The following is a 10,342-nucleotide window of genomic DNA, read 5'->3' on the forward strand; positions in this document are numbered from 1 at the left end:
CCCCGCGGCCCAGCCCGGCGTCCCCCCCAAAGGACTCGCCCTGAGGACGGGTCCCAGGAGGCGCGGACCTCCGACCTCTGACCTGAGCGCAGCAGAGGGGGGGGGGGCGCTGTCGCCCCTTCGGGCCCCAGAGTGGGACCGCCGCCCCAGAGTCCGGCCTGGTGCTGGGGGGGCTCCCTCCTGGGCCCCGTCTCGCGGGGGGGCCCTCCCAGGAGTGAGGTGCGGGGCCCCCGCGGGGTGGATGCTGCTGCGGGGCCTCAGCTCTGGCCTGCGGGCGGTCAGGGGGCTCCTCTTCCCTTTGGGGTTCGGTCCCCACACCTGGTTCCCTTCTCCCCCAGGGAGTCTGCGCGGGGGAGGAGGGGGAGCTGGGGCCCCGTGGCCATGACCCCCCGTGGATGTGGGGCCTCTGACCCCCTCTCCCCTCTGCCTCCTGCAGCCCCTCGCCTGCGGGGCAGCCTGAGTGTGCGGAGCCCCGTTAGCGGAGTTGGGCTCCCCCGGAGCTCCTGGGCCTTTATTTTTTTTTAAATTATATTTTATTGATTTTTTACATAGGGGAAGGGAGAGAGAGTTAGAAACATCTATAAGAGAGAAACATCCATCAGCTGCCTCCTGCACCCCCGCCCCAGCTGGGGATGTGCCTGCAACCAAGTTACATGCCCTTGACCAGAATCAAACCCGGCGCCCTTCAGTCCACAGGCTGCTATCCCCTCACCCTCTCCCTCCATCTCTGAAACCAATTAAAATATTCTGTAAGAAGTCCCCTTCTGAACCAGGCCCCTGCTGAGCACCCACAAGACAATACCCTCCTCTCGCAGCCTCTTTGCTCAGTGGAGAGTGCGGCCCTCGGACTGAAGGTCACAGGTTGTATTCAGGTCAAGGGCATGGACCTCGGTGCAGGCTCCATGGGACCCCCGTGCTGGAGGCGACAAATAGGTGCGTCTCTTACATGCATGTGTCTCTCCCTCTGTCTCTCCCCTCCCCCTCCTCTCTCCTTAAAAGCCAATGGAACAATATCCTCGGGTGAGGACAACAAACAAACAAACAAAGCCATCTCCCCTCCCCCACCCCCACAGGGGACCCCTCTCCTCCGCACCCCCCACCGTCCAGCACAGACCCTCCTGGCTCTGGGGAAGAGGCAGCTGGTCTCTGTGCCATAGAACCTGCTCTGTGAGGCCGCAGGGGGCCTGCGCTCAGCGCCCTGAGGGGGAGCCGCCCCACTCCCTGGGCCTCACAGACCTTGTGGGGTCAATGGAAGGTGAGACCTTCCACCGGCAAGTGGGTGTGACACGGGAGACCCTGAGCATTTCCACGTGAAGCCCAGGGTAATGAAGGGGACACAGTGCTGTTCAGACGTGAAGCTGTTGGACACTCAGGAGAGGACGGCACAGCGTCAGCACAGCGTTCATGTACAGAAGAAACCACAGCGCCGGAGCCCGGTGTATGTCGCTGTCAGAATCACTGTGGGGTCAGGGCCGGCTTGAGGTCCCTCCAAGGTCCGTGTGCGCCCAGAGGGAACAGCAGCTGTCACACGGTCACCAAGTCCTGGCTGAGGGGTCACCGTCACAGAACCCGTCCTTGTTCCAGACACAGTGACCTCATGGCTGTGGCCCCGGCACAGCTGTCCTGGGGCGGCTGCGGCTCAGGGTGCCTCCCGGGGCCCTCACTGCACCTGCATGTCCACATCACTGCACCCCTAAACCTCCAGCAGCCTCTCCCCCCACATCCGGGTCCCACTGGGCTCAGCACTGGAGGGAAGGATGGGAGAGAGGGCGGCGGGCGGCGGGCAGAGCACAGTCCCAGCAGGAACTGACCTCAGAGGGGGGATCCGCTCCTGCTAAATCCTCGGGAGCTCAGGGAGAGACGGGAGAACAGCCAGGCCCAGAGGAGGCAAGAGCAGGAGGAGCCTGAACACCCACCTCCAATGAGGGCTCCTGTGTGCAGGGACCCTGGGCCTGTGGGACAGTGACAGGCAACATGCCTCCTGCTGCTGTCAGACGGGGACGCCCAGAGAATGAGACCAGAACTCACACCCAAGAACAGGAACAGGCATAACACCCACCAGAGCAAAGAAACACCAAACACCCAGGAGGGGAGGGCGGAGGGCGGGGCCCAGGCCTGAGCCCAGGCTGACCTGCCCCAGGAAGCTCGCTGTCCAGGGTCCTGGAGAGGCTCTGCATTAGGACATGGGACAAGTCTAGGGGATGGGAGTCCCTGTGACCCCAGGTCCTGGAGGGACAGGGTTCCCTGAGGGACAAGGTCACAGGAGCAGAGAGGTGACCTGGCCGAGGAGTGACCCCGTCAAAGCCCACGATGCACTGAGCACTGACCAGGCACAGGCCCCGGCCACGCTCCACCCTCACAGACCCTCCCGTCCCACCTAAGACAGGCTCAGCACAGCAAACACATGGGACCTGGGAAGTTATTGGAGCTTCAATTTATTTTCTCGCAGAATTTAGGATCTTCCCCTTTAATTAACCCATCAAAGCTTCTTGGCAAGAAATGAACAAGCAGTCACAGCCAGAATCTCATTAGAATCCGGAGCAGGAAGTTGCAGCTCAGAGCACCTGGGAGGAAAGGCAGGGAGGGGAGGGCCCAGCCGCCTCTGCTGACAGGAAAGTGTGGGGAGCAGGGCGGGGCCGCCCCCATCAGAGGTTCCTGAGTCAGGAAGTGGGAGCGTGGACACATCTTCCATCACTCAGTCCCCACAGAGCAGCTCCTCACGCTGTGGAGGACAATCATCATGAGCAGATCCAGGGCAGAGGCTGGAACTGGTGACATTCTCAAACCCACTTCATGCTCACAGGGTCCCACAGACTCCACACCACCCAGGCCTCCCTCTGTCCACCCCTCCCCACGGCAGATCTCACCTTTAGAAGCCGAGAGAGACACATCAGAGCCCTGGGCGCTGTCACTGCCTGGGGGGGACACACCAGGATGGGGTCAGAGCCCAGGGCAGGAGACAAAGGAGGAACTATGGGCCGGGAGGGGTACCCCATGGCTCCCGTCTGCACTGTCCCAGGGACTCAGAGGTCACCCCTCCATACTCACTGGCAGCCTGAGCATAGCTCCCTCCTTTTCCACCTGCGGGAAGAAAACATCCCGTGAGAGACCAGGGAGGAGGCAGGGCCAGGAGGTCCTAAGGGAAGCCCTAGTCCTGGGCCCAGAGAAGTTTCCAGAACCCTGTGTACAGACCCAGGGCAGGACCAGGAAAACTGAGGGAAGTAGCACGTGTGGGGACTGGACCCACCGCCCTCCTGGAGGTCTGTGCTCAGCAGGGACCTGCCCTCTGACCTGGGGCTGCTGGGAACGGGGTCCCACCACCAGCATCATCAGGTGGTAAGTGGGTCCCTCATTTCCCACGGGCCTCACTGAGAGTAAGTGTGAGCACAGAGCCCCACAATGGCCATCACAGGCATGGGGATGGTGCTTCCCGTGAATGAGGGGGGACACACGTCTACCTGGGCTTGAACCCCCAGTGGGACAGACACTCAGACCCCACCCCTGCCCACCTGAGCGCCTCCTCCTCCACATCACAGCTGCAGCCACAGCTCCCAGCAGAACCAGGCCCCCAGCGATGCCCAGGATGATGAAGATGAAGGTCTGAGGAGGCGGCTCTGGGAGGAGAAGGAAAGGGAGGGTGAGGGCCCTGATCCCAGGCCTCAGCCCCGACCCCACTGAGTCCCCCAGCGCCCCTGCTGCCCTGAGAAGAGGCTCTGTGCCCACGGCCCTCCTCACCCCATCTCAGGGTCAGGGGCTCGGGCAGCCCCTCGTGCTGCACATGGCACGTGTATCTCTGCTCCTCGCCAGGGGGCACCCCCACGGCCGCCCACTTCTGGAAGGTCCCGTCCCCCGCAGGCCTGGTCTCCACCAGCTCCATGTCCTGGCTCTGGTCCTCCCCGTCACGCTGCCAGGTCAGGCTGATGTCCGCAGGGTAGAAGCCCCGCGCCCAGCACCTCAGGGTGACCTCACGGTCGGAGACGGGGTGGTGGGTCACGTGTGCTTTTGGAGGGTCTGAGAGGAGGGGAGAAAATGCAGGAATGTTGCATCCGCCATGGGACACTCCAACAGCGCCCATGTGACCATCCTGAGAGAGGACAGTCACTCGGTGGGGGAGGGAGCACACAGCCCACACACCAGCCTGGACAGAGGCACCTGGAAGGACCTCCTAGCCTTTAGAAAGTTCTAGAATCAGAGAGACACAGCTCAGGGCAGGAGACAGGTCTCCAAGGGGAGAAAAGGGATTTGTGGTCCTGACCTGGGTGGAGGCCACGTGACTCAGAAAAGCTGGGGTCAGGCCTCAGACACAGGGGGTGTGGGGCAGCGCACAAGGCCTGAGAGAGAAGGTCCCCGTGGGTCCCAGAGCCCCTGCAGGGCCCATGGGAACCCCTAATGGGTTATGTCAGGGGGTCTCCCTGCACCCCAGGAGAGCCTGCACCCCTACCTGTCCCTGAGAGGAGGGGGAGTCCCTGTGGTACCTGACCTGGACATTCAGGGGAACTCCTCTCTGACCCCAAGGAGGGGTGTCTGACACTGATCCCCTGTCCTGTCTCCTTGTAGGAGCCCCAGCCCCGGGGAGAGGGGGGGCCCCAGGGCCCATGGTACCTGCGCGCAGCAGGGTCTCCTTCCCTTTGTCCAGGTAAAGGCGGAGCCACTTCCTGCAGGTGTCCTCCAGGTAGCTCCTCTGATACTCTGCCTCACCCGCCGCCTCCCACTTGCGCTTTGTGATCTGAGCCGCCATGTCGGCCGCGGTCCAGGAGGTCAGGTCCTCGTTCAGGGCGATGTAGTCGGTGCCGTCGTAGGCGTATTGACTGTACCCGCGGAGGAGGCGTCCATCGGGTCCCACGTCGCAGCCGGACATCCACTGGAAGGTGTGAGACCCTGACCCCGCCCCGAGGTCAGCCCGCCCCGAGGTCATCCCCGCCCCGCCCCGAGGTCACCCCGCCCCGCGGGGCCTGAATCTAAAACTGAAAGTGAAATCGGGTCACAGTCCCCGCGGGCTCCTCCCGGGTGGGGGCCGGGCGGGTCCCGCCGCCTCGGGGTGACGCTCGGACCCGGACCCTCGGGGCGTCCCCGGCCCGTCCGTGAGGAGGGGGTGGTGACGGGCCCGGCGGCGGCTCACCGTCCTCGCTCTGGTTGTAGTAGCCGCGCAGGGTCTGCAGGTTCACTCGGAAAGTCTGTGCGTTGCCCTTGGCCCTCAGCGTGTTCTGGTCCCAATACCCCGGGTCCTCCTGCTCCATCCACGGCTGCTGCATCCACGGCGCCCGCGGCTCCAGCCTCCCACTCGCCGCGTCGCTGTCGAACCGCACGAACTGCGTGTCGTCCACGTAGCCGACGGTGATGAAGCGGGGCTCCCCGCGGCCGGGCCGGGACACGATGGTGCTGAAATAGCTCATGGAGTGGGGGCCTGGGGGGCGGACGGGGGGCAGGGCCGGGGCTGGACACGCGCCTTCCCGGCCCCGCGCCCCCGCCGGGTCCCCTCGCTCCTCCCCGCACAGCCGCCCCCTCCGACCCCGCACTCACCGGCCCGGCTGGGGGTCAGGACCAGCGCCCCCGAGAGCAGCAGGAGGAGGGTGGGGGGCCGCATGACCCGCATCCTCGGCGTCGGGGGACCTTCTGAGTCCGGGCGCTTCCGCGGAGGAGTTATAACCGGGAGCCGCGGGGACGCTGATTGGCTGCTCCGGAAACCGCTCAGCCAATGGGAGTGAGGATTGGGTGCGCGTCACGAGTATCCAGGAAGAAGGCGCCGACACAGGTTGGGAGAGGAGAAGTGAAACCAGGGCGCTGGGGAGTCCCCACCACGGAGCGGCCCCCCCAGACTCTGTCCCCCGCTGAGACCTGAGCGCAGGCCCGGGCCCTGGACTCGGTCCTGACCCTCCTCCTGCGCGGATCGCCCGTCACACGGTCCCCGAGGCCTGGCCCAGGCGCCGGGCTGTTCAGGGACTTTCCAAGGTTCTGGGGTCACCATCTCTGTGCAGCCTCACCCAGGAGGGAGGCGCCCCAAGAACCTTGTGTATGTGGTTCCGTCTGTCACTCACGGAATCACACAGGGGAAACAAGTATGAATTCACGGCGCATGCTCACTGCCTGTGAGATGGTCACAGAGTCAGGTTTTTATGAAAATCACCAATTTCCCAAGTGAACACGGAGGAGAGAGGAGGGGCTGCTCCCAGGTCACATCCGTGCCCGTCTCCCTGGGAGACGCTGGGTTTTCACATTTGCTTCTGCGTTTTGTCTGTTCTTGTGGCTGCAGCTCATGAAGACATGGACGGCCTCACAGAAATGGCAGGAGCGGGTTACTGACCTTTCAGATCAGGGTGGGTCTCCCCTGTGACAGTCACTGCAGCCACACCCGTGGTCGTTCCTGAAAAGGGCTTTGCAAAGTGAGACCCGAAACCATACTGACTGTATTCTTCTAGTTTTAATTTTTCTAAATATATATATTTCTATTTCAGAGAGGGAAGGAGAGATAGAAACATCAGTGATAAGAAAGCATCATTGATGGGCTGCCTCTTACACGCCCCCACACTGGGGATGGAGCCCACAAACCCGGCATGTGCTCTGACAAAGAGTTCACCTGTGACCTCCTGGTTCATAGTGAAAGATGAAACAGAGGGCCGGAGAACCAGGACACAGGCTTTATTGGAGATCACCCTGCTGGCCGCCTTCCAGCGGGGAAAAGGGAAGAGAGAGAGAGAGAGAGAGAGAGAGAGAGAGAGAGAGAGAGAGAGAGAGAGAGAGAGCCGGGGTGAGAGTGCCTTTTAAGGGGAGGAAAGGAGGGGACGGGGCTTAGGGTACTCAGCCCACGCTGATTGGTGGTTTCATGTAAGGTACATGGTTAGGGGCCTAGGGATTTAGGAATTGGGGGCTTAGGGTATATGGCAGGTGCTGATTGGTGGTTCAATGTACAGTCCATGTGAGGTGTTCAGGAATGTCCGGCTGCAGGTGGAGTTTACGTCATACTCCATCCATCAGTTGGGGGAAGGGAGGATCTATCATTCCAGGCTTTTGTTAATATTAAAAACATTGAGAGTCCGGGCAGGGTCAGGGGATGAAGGTCCGTCTTCCATAGCTACTTCCTGCTGAGAGGGGGCGTCGTTAGGGGCGTCTACCTGGGGTCTCAAGGATTCTGGTGTTAGGTTCTGAATTCAGTGCCAGATAGATCTCTCCCACCTTCTGGTTGGTGAACGCCTGCAGTCTGTTCTGCAAAAGACTAGAAAACAGCGCATGAGAAAGGGGGCTAAAGAGCAAAATTAAAGGAATAGACACAGGTTTGCCTAATGATGCGTGGCTGGACGAGGAGTGGAGCAGCATAATTTCCCCAAGAGACTGGTTGGTGAAGTCTCGAGAGCGATCCTGTTGAGTCACTTGGGAGGTAAAAGCTGGTCCTGAGGCTGCCACAGCGTCACTTGTCTGGTTTTGCCGCTTTTCTGGGCCTGGAGCTGAAAGACAACTGAGACCTAGATGTTATTTTTAGGGGGGAAAAGAGTAGGGTTTCAGTTGCCTCACTAGTGATATGAAAGGGGAGAATAGGTTACCCTGGGGGTGAGGTCCTTGCTTTCCCAGTTTTGCCCCTTGCTGGGCATCCACATGTTTCTTGTAGGTCCTGAGACAGGGTTTCAAAGTAGGTAGAGCAGTGGTTAAGCTCCCTGTGGCAGTTCCGACTCCTGCTGTGATGCTGAGGGTTAGGAGGAGAGGGATGATCTGGACTGCCCTTTTGTGTCAGATATGATGGGTTACGGGGACAGGTAAAGACTGATTATTGGGGGCTGCATCTACATTGGGTGAGAGACAGATGAGAGTACAGGTTCCTGTCCAGCTGATGGGGAGACAGATGTATGTGTTTTTCCCCACAGAGGAAGAAAAACCCCTATCATGGAGACAAGCTGAAAGGTGTAGGGAGAAGAGGTGGACTAAAGGGTATAAGATTCCTTTTTCTAGTTCCACACTCCAAGCTGAGAGGGTGGTCACCATGGCGCTGCCAATAAGGGGTGACAGATGAGTGATTGAGATTATGTTGCAGTGAAAGTGGGAGGGAAAAGGAAGGAAAGGAGTAGTGGAAGCCGGGGACCTGGATGGTTGGATAAGAGGTTAGACACTGAATATTCTGGTTTAGCTTAAGAAGTATCCAGCAACCATGTCCTGCCAGGCTTGGAGACTGAAGCCTCACTTTCTTGCTGCGAGTTCCTTCTTCCTTTCTTTTTTCTTTCTTTATTTCTAAAAGGCAGGGGGCGGGGGAGGGAGCAGGCTCCGCAGCCGGTTCCCAGGCTAGCCAGGCCTCTAGCGGCTTCAGTCCCAAATGGCCACATTCTTCCTACAGATAATGATCATAGAGGAGATAAGGAGATAAGGCGTTTACAGTCCCAGGAATGGCTTGGCCTTGTGGGGTGAGAGAGTGAAACTGAGGTAGGTGACTGTGGTTTGGGACAACTGGGTTTTATGAGGGGATGCATGGTAGCCCTGGCCGGGCACCAAGGTAGAATGAGAAAAGAGTGAAAGGGGGAATTTAGTAAGATGCAATGTAGACATGAGGTGGCTAATGGCTGTGAGACTGATCCGTCAAGCCCCATAATAGAGACTGAGGAGGGGACAAGGGTCCCAGCAAATTAGGAGGGCAGAATAAGTGGCCCCAGTGTCAATTAAAAAGGAGATCAGCTTACCTGCCACCACAGTGTTCCCCGGGGCTCTGTCCTGGTGATGTAAGTCTGTGGGGCCCTGTCAGGGCCTGGGCAGCTTTTTCGGTGGCCAGTCCCAGGAGGTCTGGGAGCTCCAAACCGGATCCAGAGGGCGGCCATGCTGGACTGGCTGAGGCCAGACCCAGAGGAGCCAGACTACAGTCTGATTTCCGGTGGCCTTCCCTTCCGCACCTTGGGCAGGGCCCAGACGGGGGTCTCGGGTTTGAGCAGGACTTGGCTCAGTGTCCTTCCTTGCTGCAGTTGAGGCATGGGCCCGGAGGAGGCTTAGCCCCTGACTTACCCACAGTTGGAGGACCGGCACTCCATTTGGGGTTCATGAGAGTGGTGGCTAGGAGCTGGAAGGCCTCCTAATGGGCCTCCGCCTTGGCCTGATCTCGTCTTTGATTTTGGATTTGGGTCTCCTTGTCTCTATTATTAAAGACCTTAGAGGTCAGGTTAACGAGGTCTTTTTGAGGGGTTTGTGGACCTGCAGTTGCGGCATATGTCGGGGAGTAAAGTTGGTCAGGTCAGTGGGAAAAGAAACCTGAGATGCCTCTCAATCTGTGAGGCTGGACATAGAGAATGGGGCGTGGACTCAATGAGTGTGCCCTCAGTTCCTGCCGCCTCCCTCAGGGGCAGAGTGGACGCGAGAGTAGAAGAAGCTGTTGAGGAAGGCAGTCTTTGGGCCTGAGAATGAGTGTTAGATGGAAAGGCTGTTTTAGAGCTCAGGTTCTCAGGATTTGGGCTCTCAGGGACTGGGGAGAAGGCGGCTGCTGGTTAAGAGGGTCTGAAGAGAAAGAGTCTAGAGAGCCGGGGTGAGAGTGCCTTTTAAGGGGAGGGAAGGAGGGGATGGGGCTTAGGGCACTCAGCCCACGCTGATTGGTGGTTTCATGTAAGGCACATGGTTAGGGGCCTAGGGATTTAGGAATTGGGGGCTTAGGGTATATGGCAGGTGCTGATTGGTGGTTCAATGTACAGTCCATGTAAGGTGTTCAGGAATGTCCGGCTGCAGGTGGAGTTTACGTCATACTCCGTTCATCAGTTGGGGGAAGGGAGGATCTATCACATAGGTCAATGTTCAACCACCGAGCCCGGCTGGCTGGGGAATATTGACTATTTCCTGTTCTGTTCTGTCACCGTCCCCAGGGCTGTCTTGCTGGGTGGCTCTATCCTCATGCAGGTTATGTAAAGTGATGCCCTGTGTCTCTAAGTCCTAGAGCAACCTTTGGAGCTTGGTGTGTCAAACTTCGCCAAAAAACTGAGCATAACTCGGATAGTGTGTCACTTTGAGGAAAAAACATTATTTCGCGATATTTATAGTTTAAATAACATAAATGTATAATTGTTATATATAATTGTATTTAATAAACCAAAAACTAAATATTTAACTTACCTGCTTAGTGACTTCTTTGTTCACCCGTCAGTCGGTTTCTTTTGTTGGTCTTGATATTATTTAGCTTGTGTGGGGTGCCGTGAACTAAGATAAGTGAGGGAGAGGGGGAATTCTTTAACTAACCTGCCAATTAGTGACTTTTTTGTTGCTGAATTTCATTGGCTAAATCTTCAATTGAAGGTTGGTATTTTGTACACTTCAGGCCCAAGCAAGCACTACTAACTTCATCTGTCAATCTGTTTCTTTTGTTGGTTTTGATATTATTTAACGCTGAGAA

At 58.5% G+C, this 10,342-nt stretch overlaps 1 protein-coding gene across 1 annotated transcript; it reads right to left on the reverse strand.

Moving 5' to 3' along the window:
• Positions 1 to 2,419: 2,419 nt before the first annotated feature.
• On the reverse strand, positions 2,420 to 5,675 carry LOC307092786 (saoe class I histocompatibility antigen, A alpha chain-like). Its single transcript, XM_079760280.1, has 8 exons — positions 5,521 to 5,675; positions 5,120 to 5,404; positions 4,603 to 4,878; positions 3,736 to 4,011; positions 3,510 to 3,614; positions 3,049 to 3,081; positions 2,868 to 2,915; positions 2,420 to 2,722 (listed from the first exon to the last, which is right to left on the reverse strand). Exons 1-8 carry the CDS (start codon positions 5,591 to 5,593, stop codon positions 2,718 to 2,720), a joined length of 1,101 nt encoding a protein of 366 aa, XP_079616406.1. The 5' UTR covers positions 5,594 to 5,675; the 3' UTR covers positions 2,420 to 2,717.
• Positions 5,676 to 10,342: the final 4,667 nt, after the last annotated feature.

This window comes from Cnephaeus nilssonii (genome assembly GCF_951640355.1).
Source record: "Cnephaeus nilssonii genome assembly, chromosome: 20".
Classification (NCBI taxonomy): Eukaryota; Metazoa; Chordata; class Mammalia; order Chiroptera; family Vespertilionidae; genus Cnephaeus; species Cnephaeus nilssonii.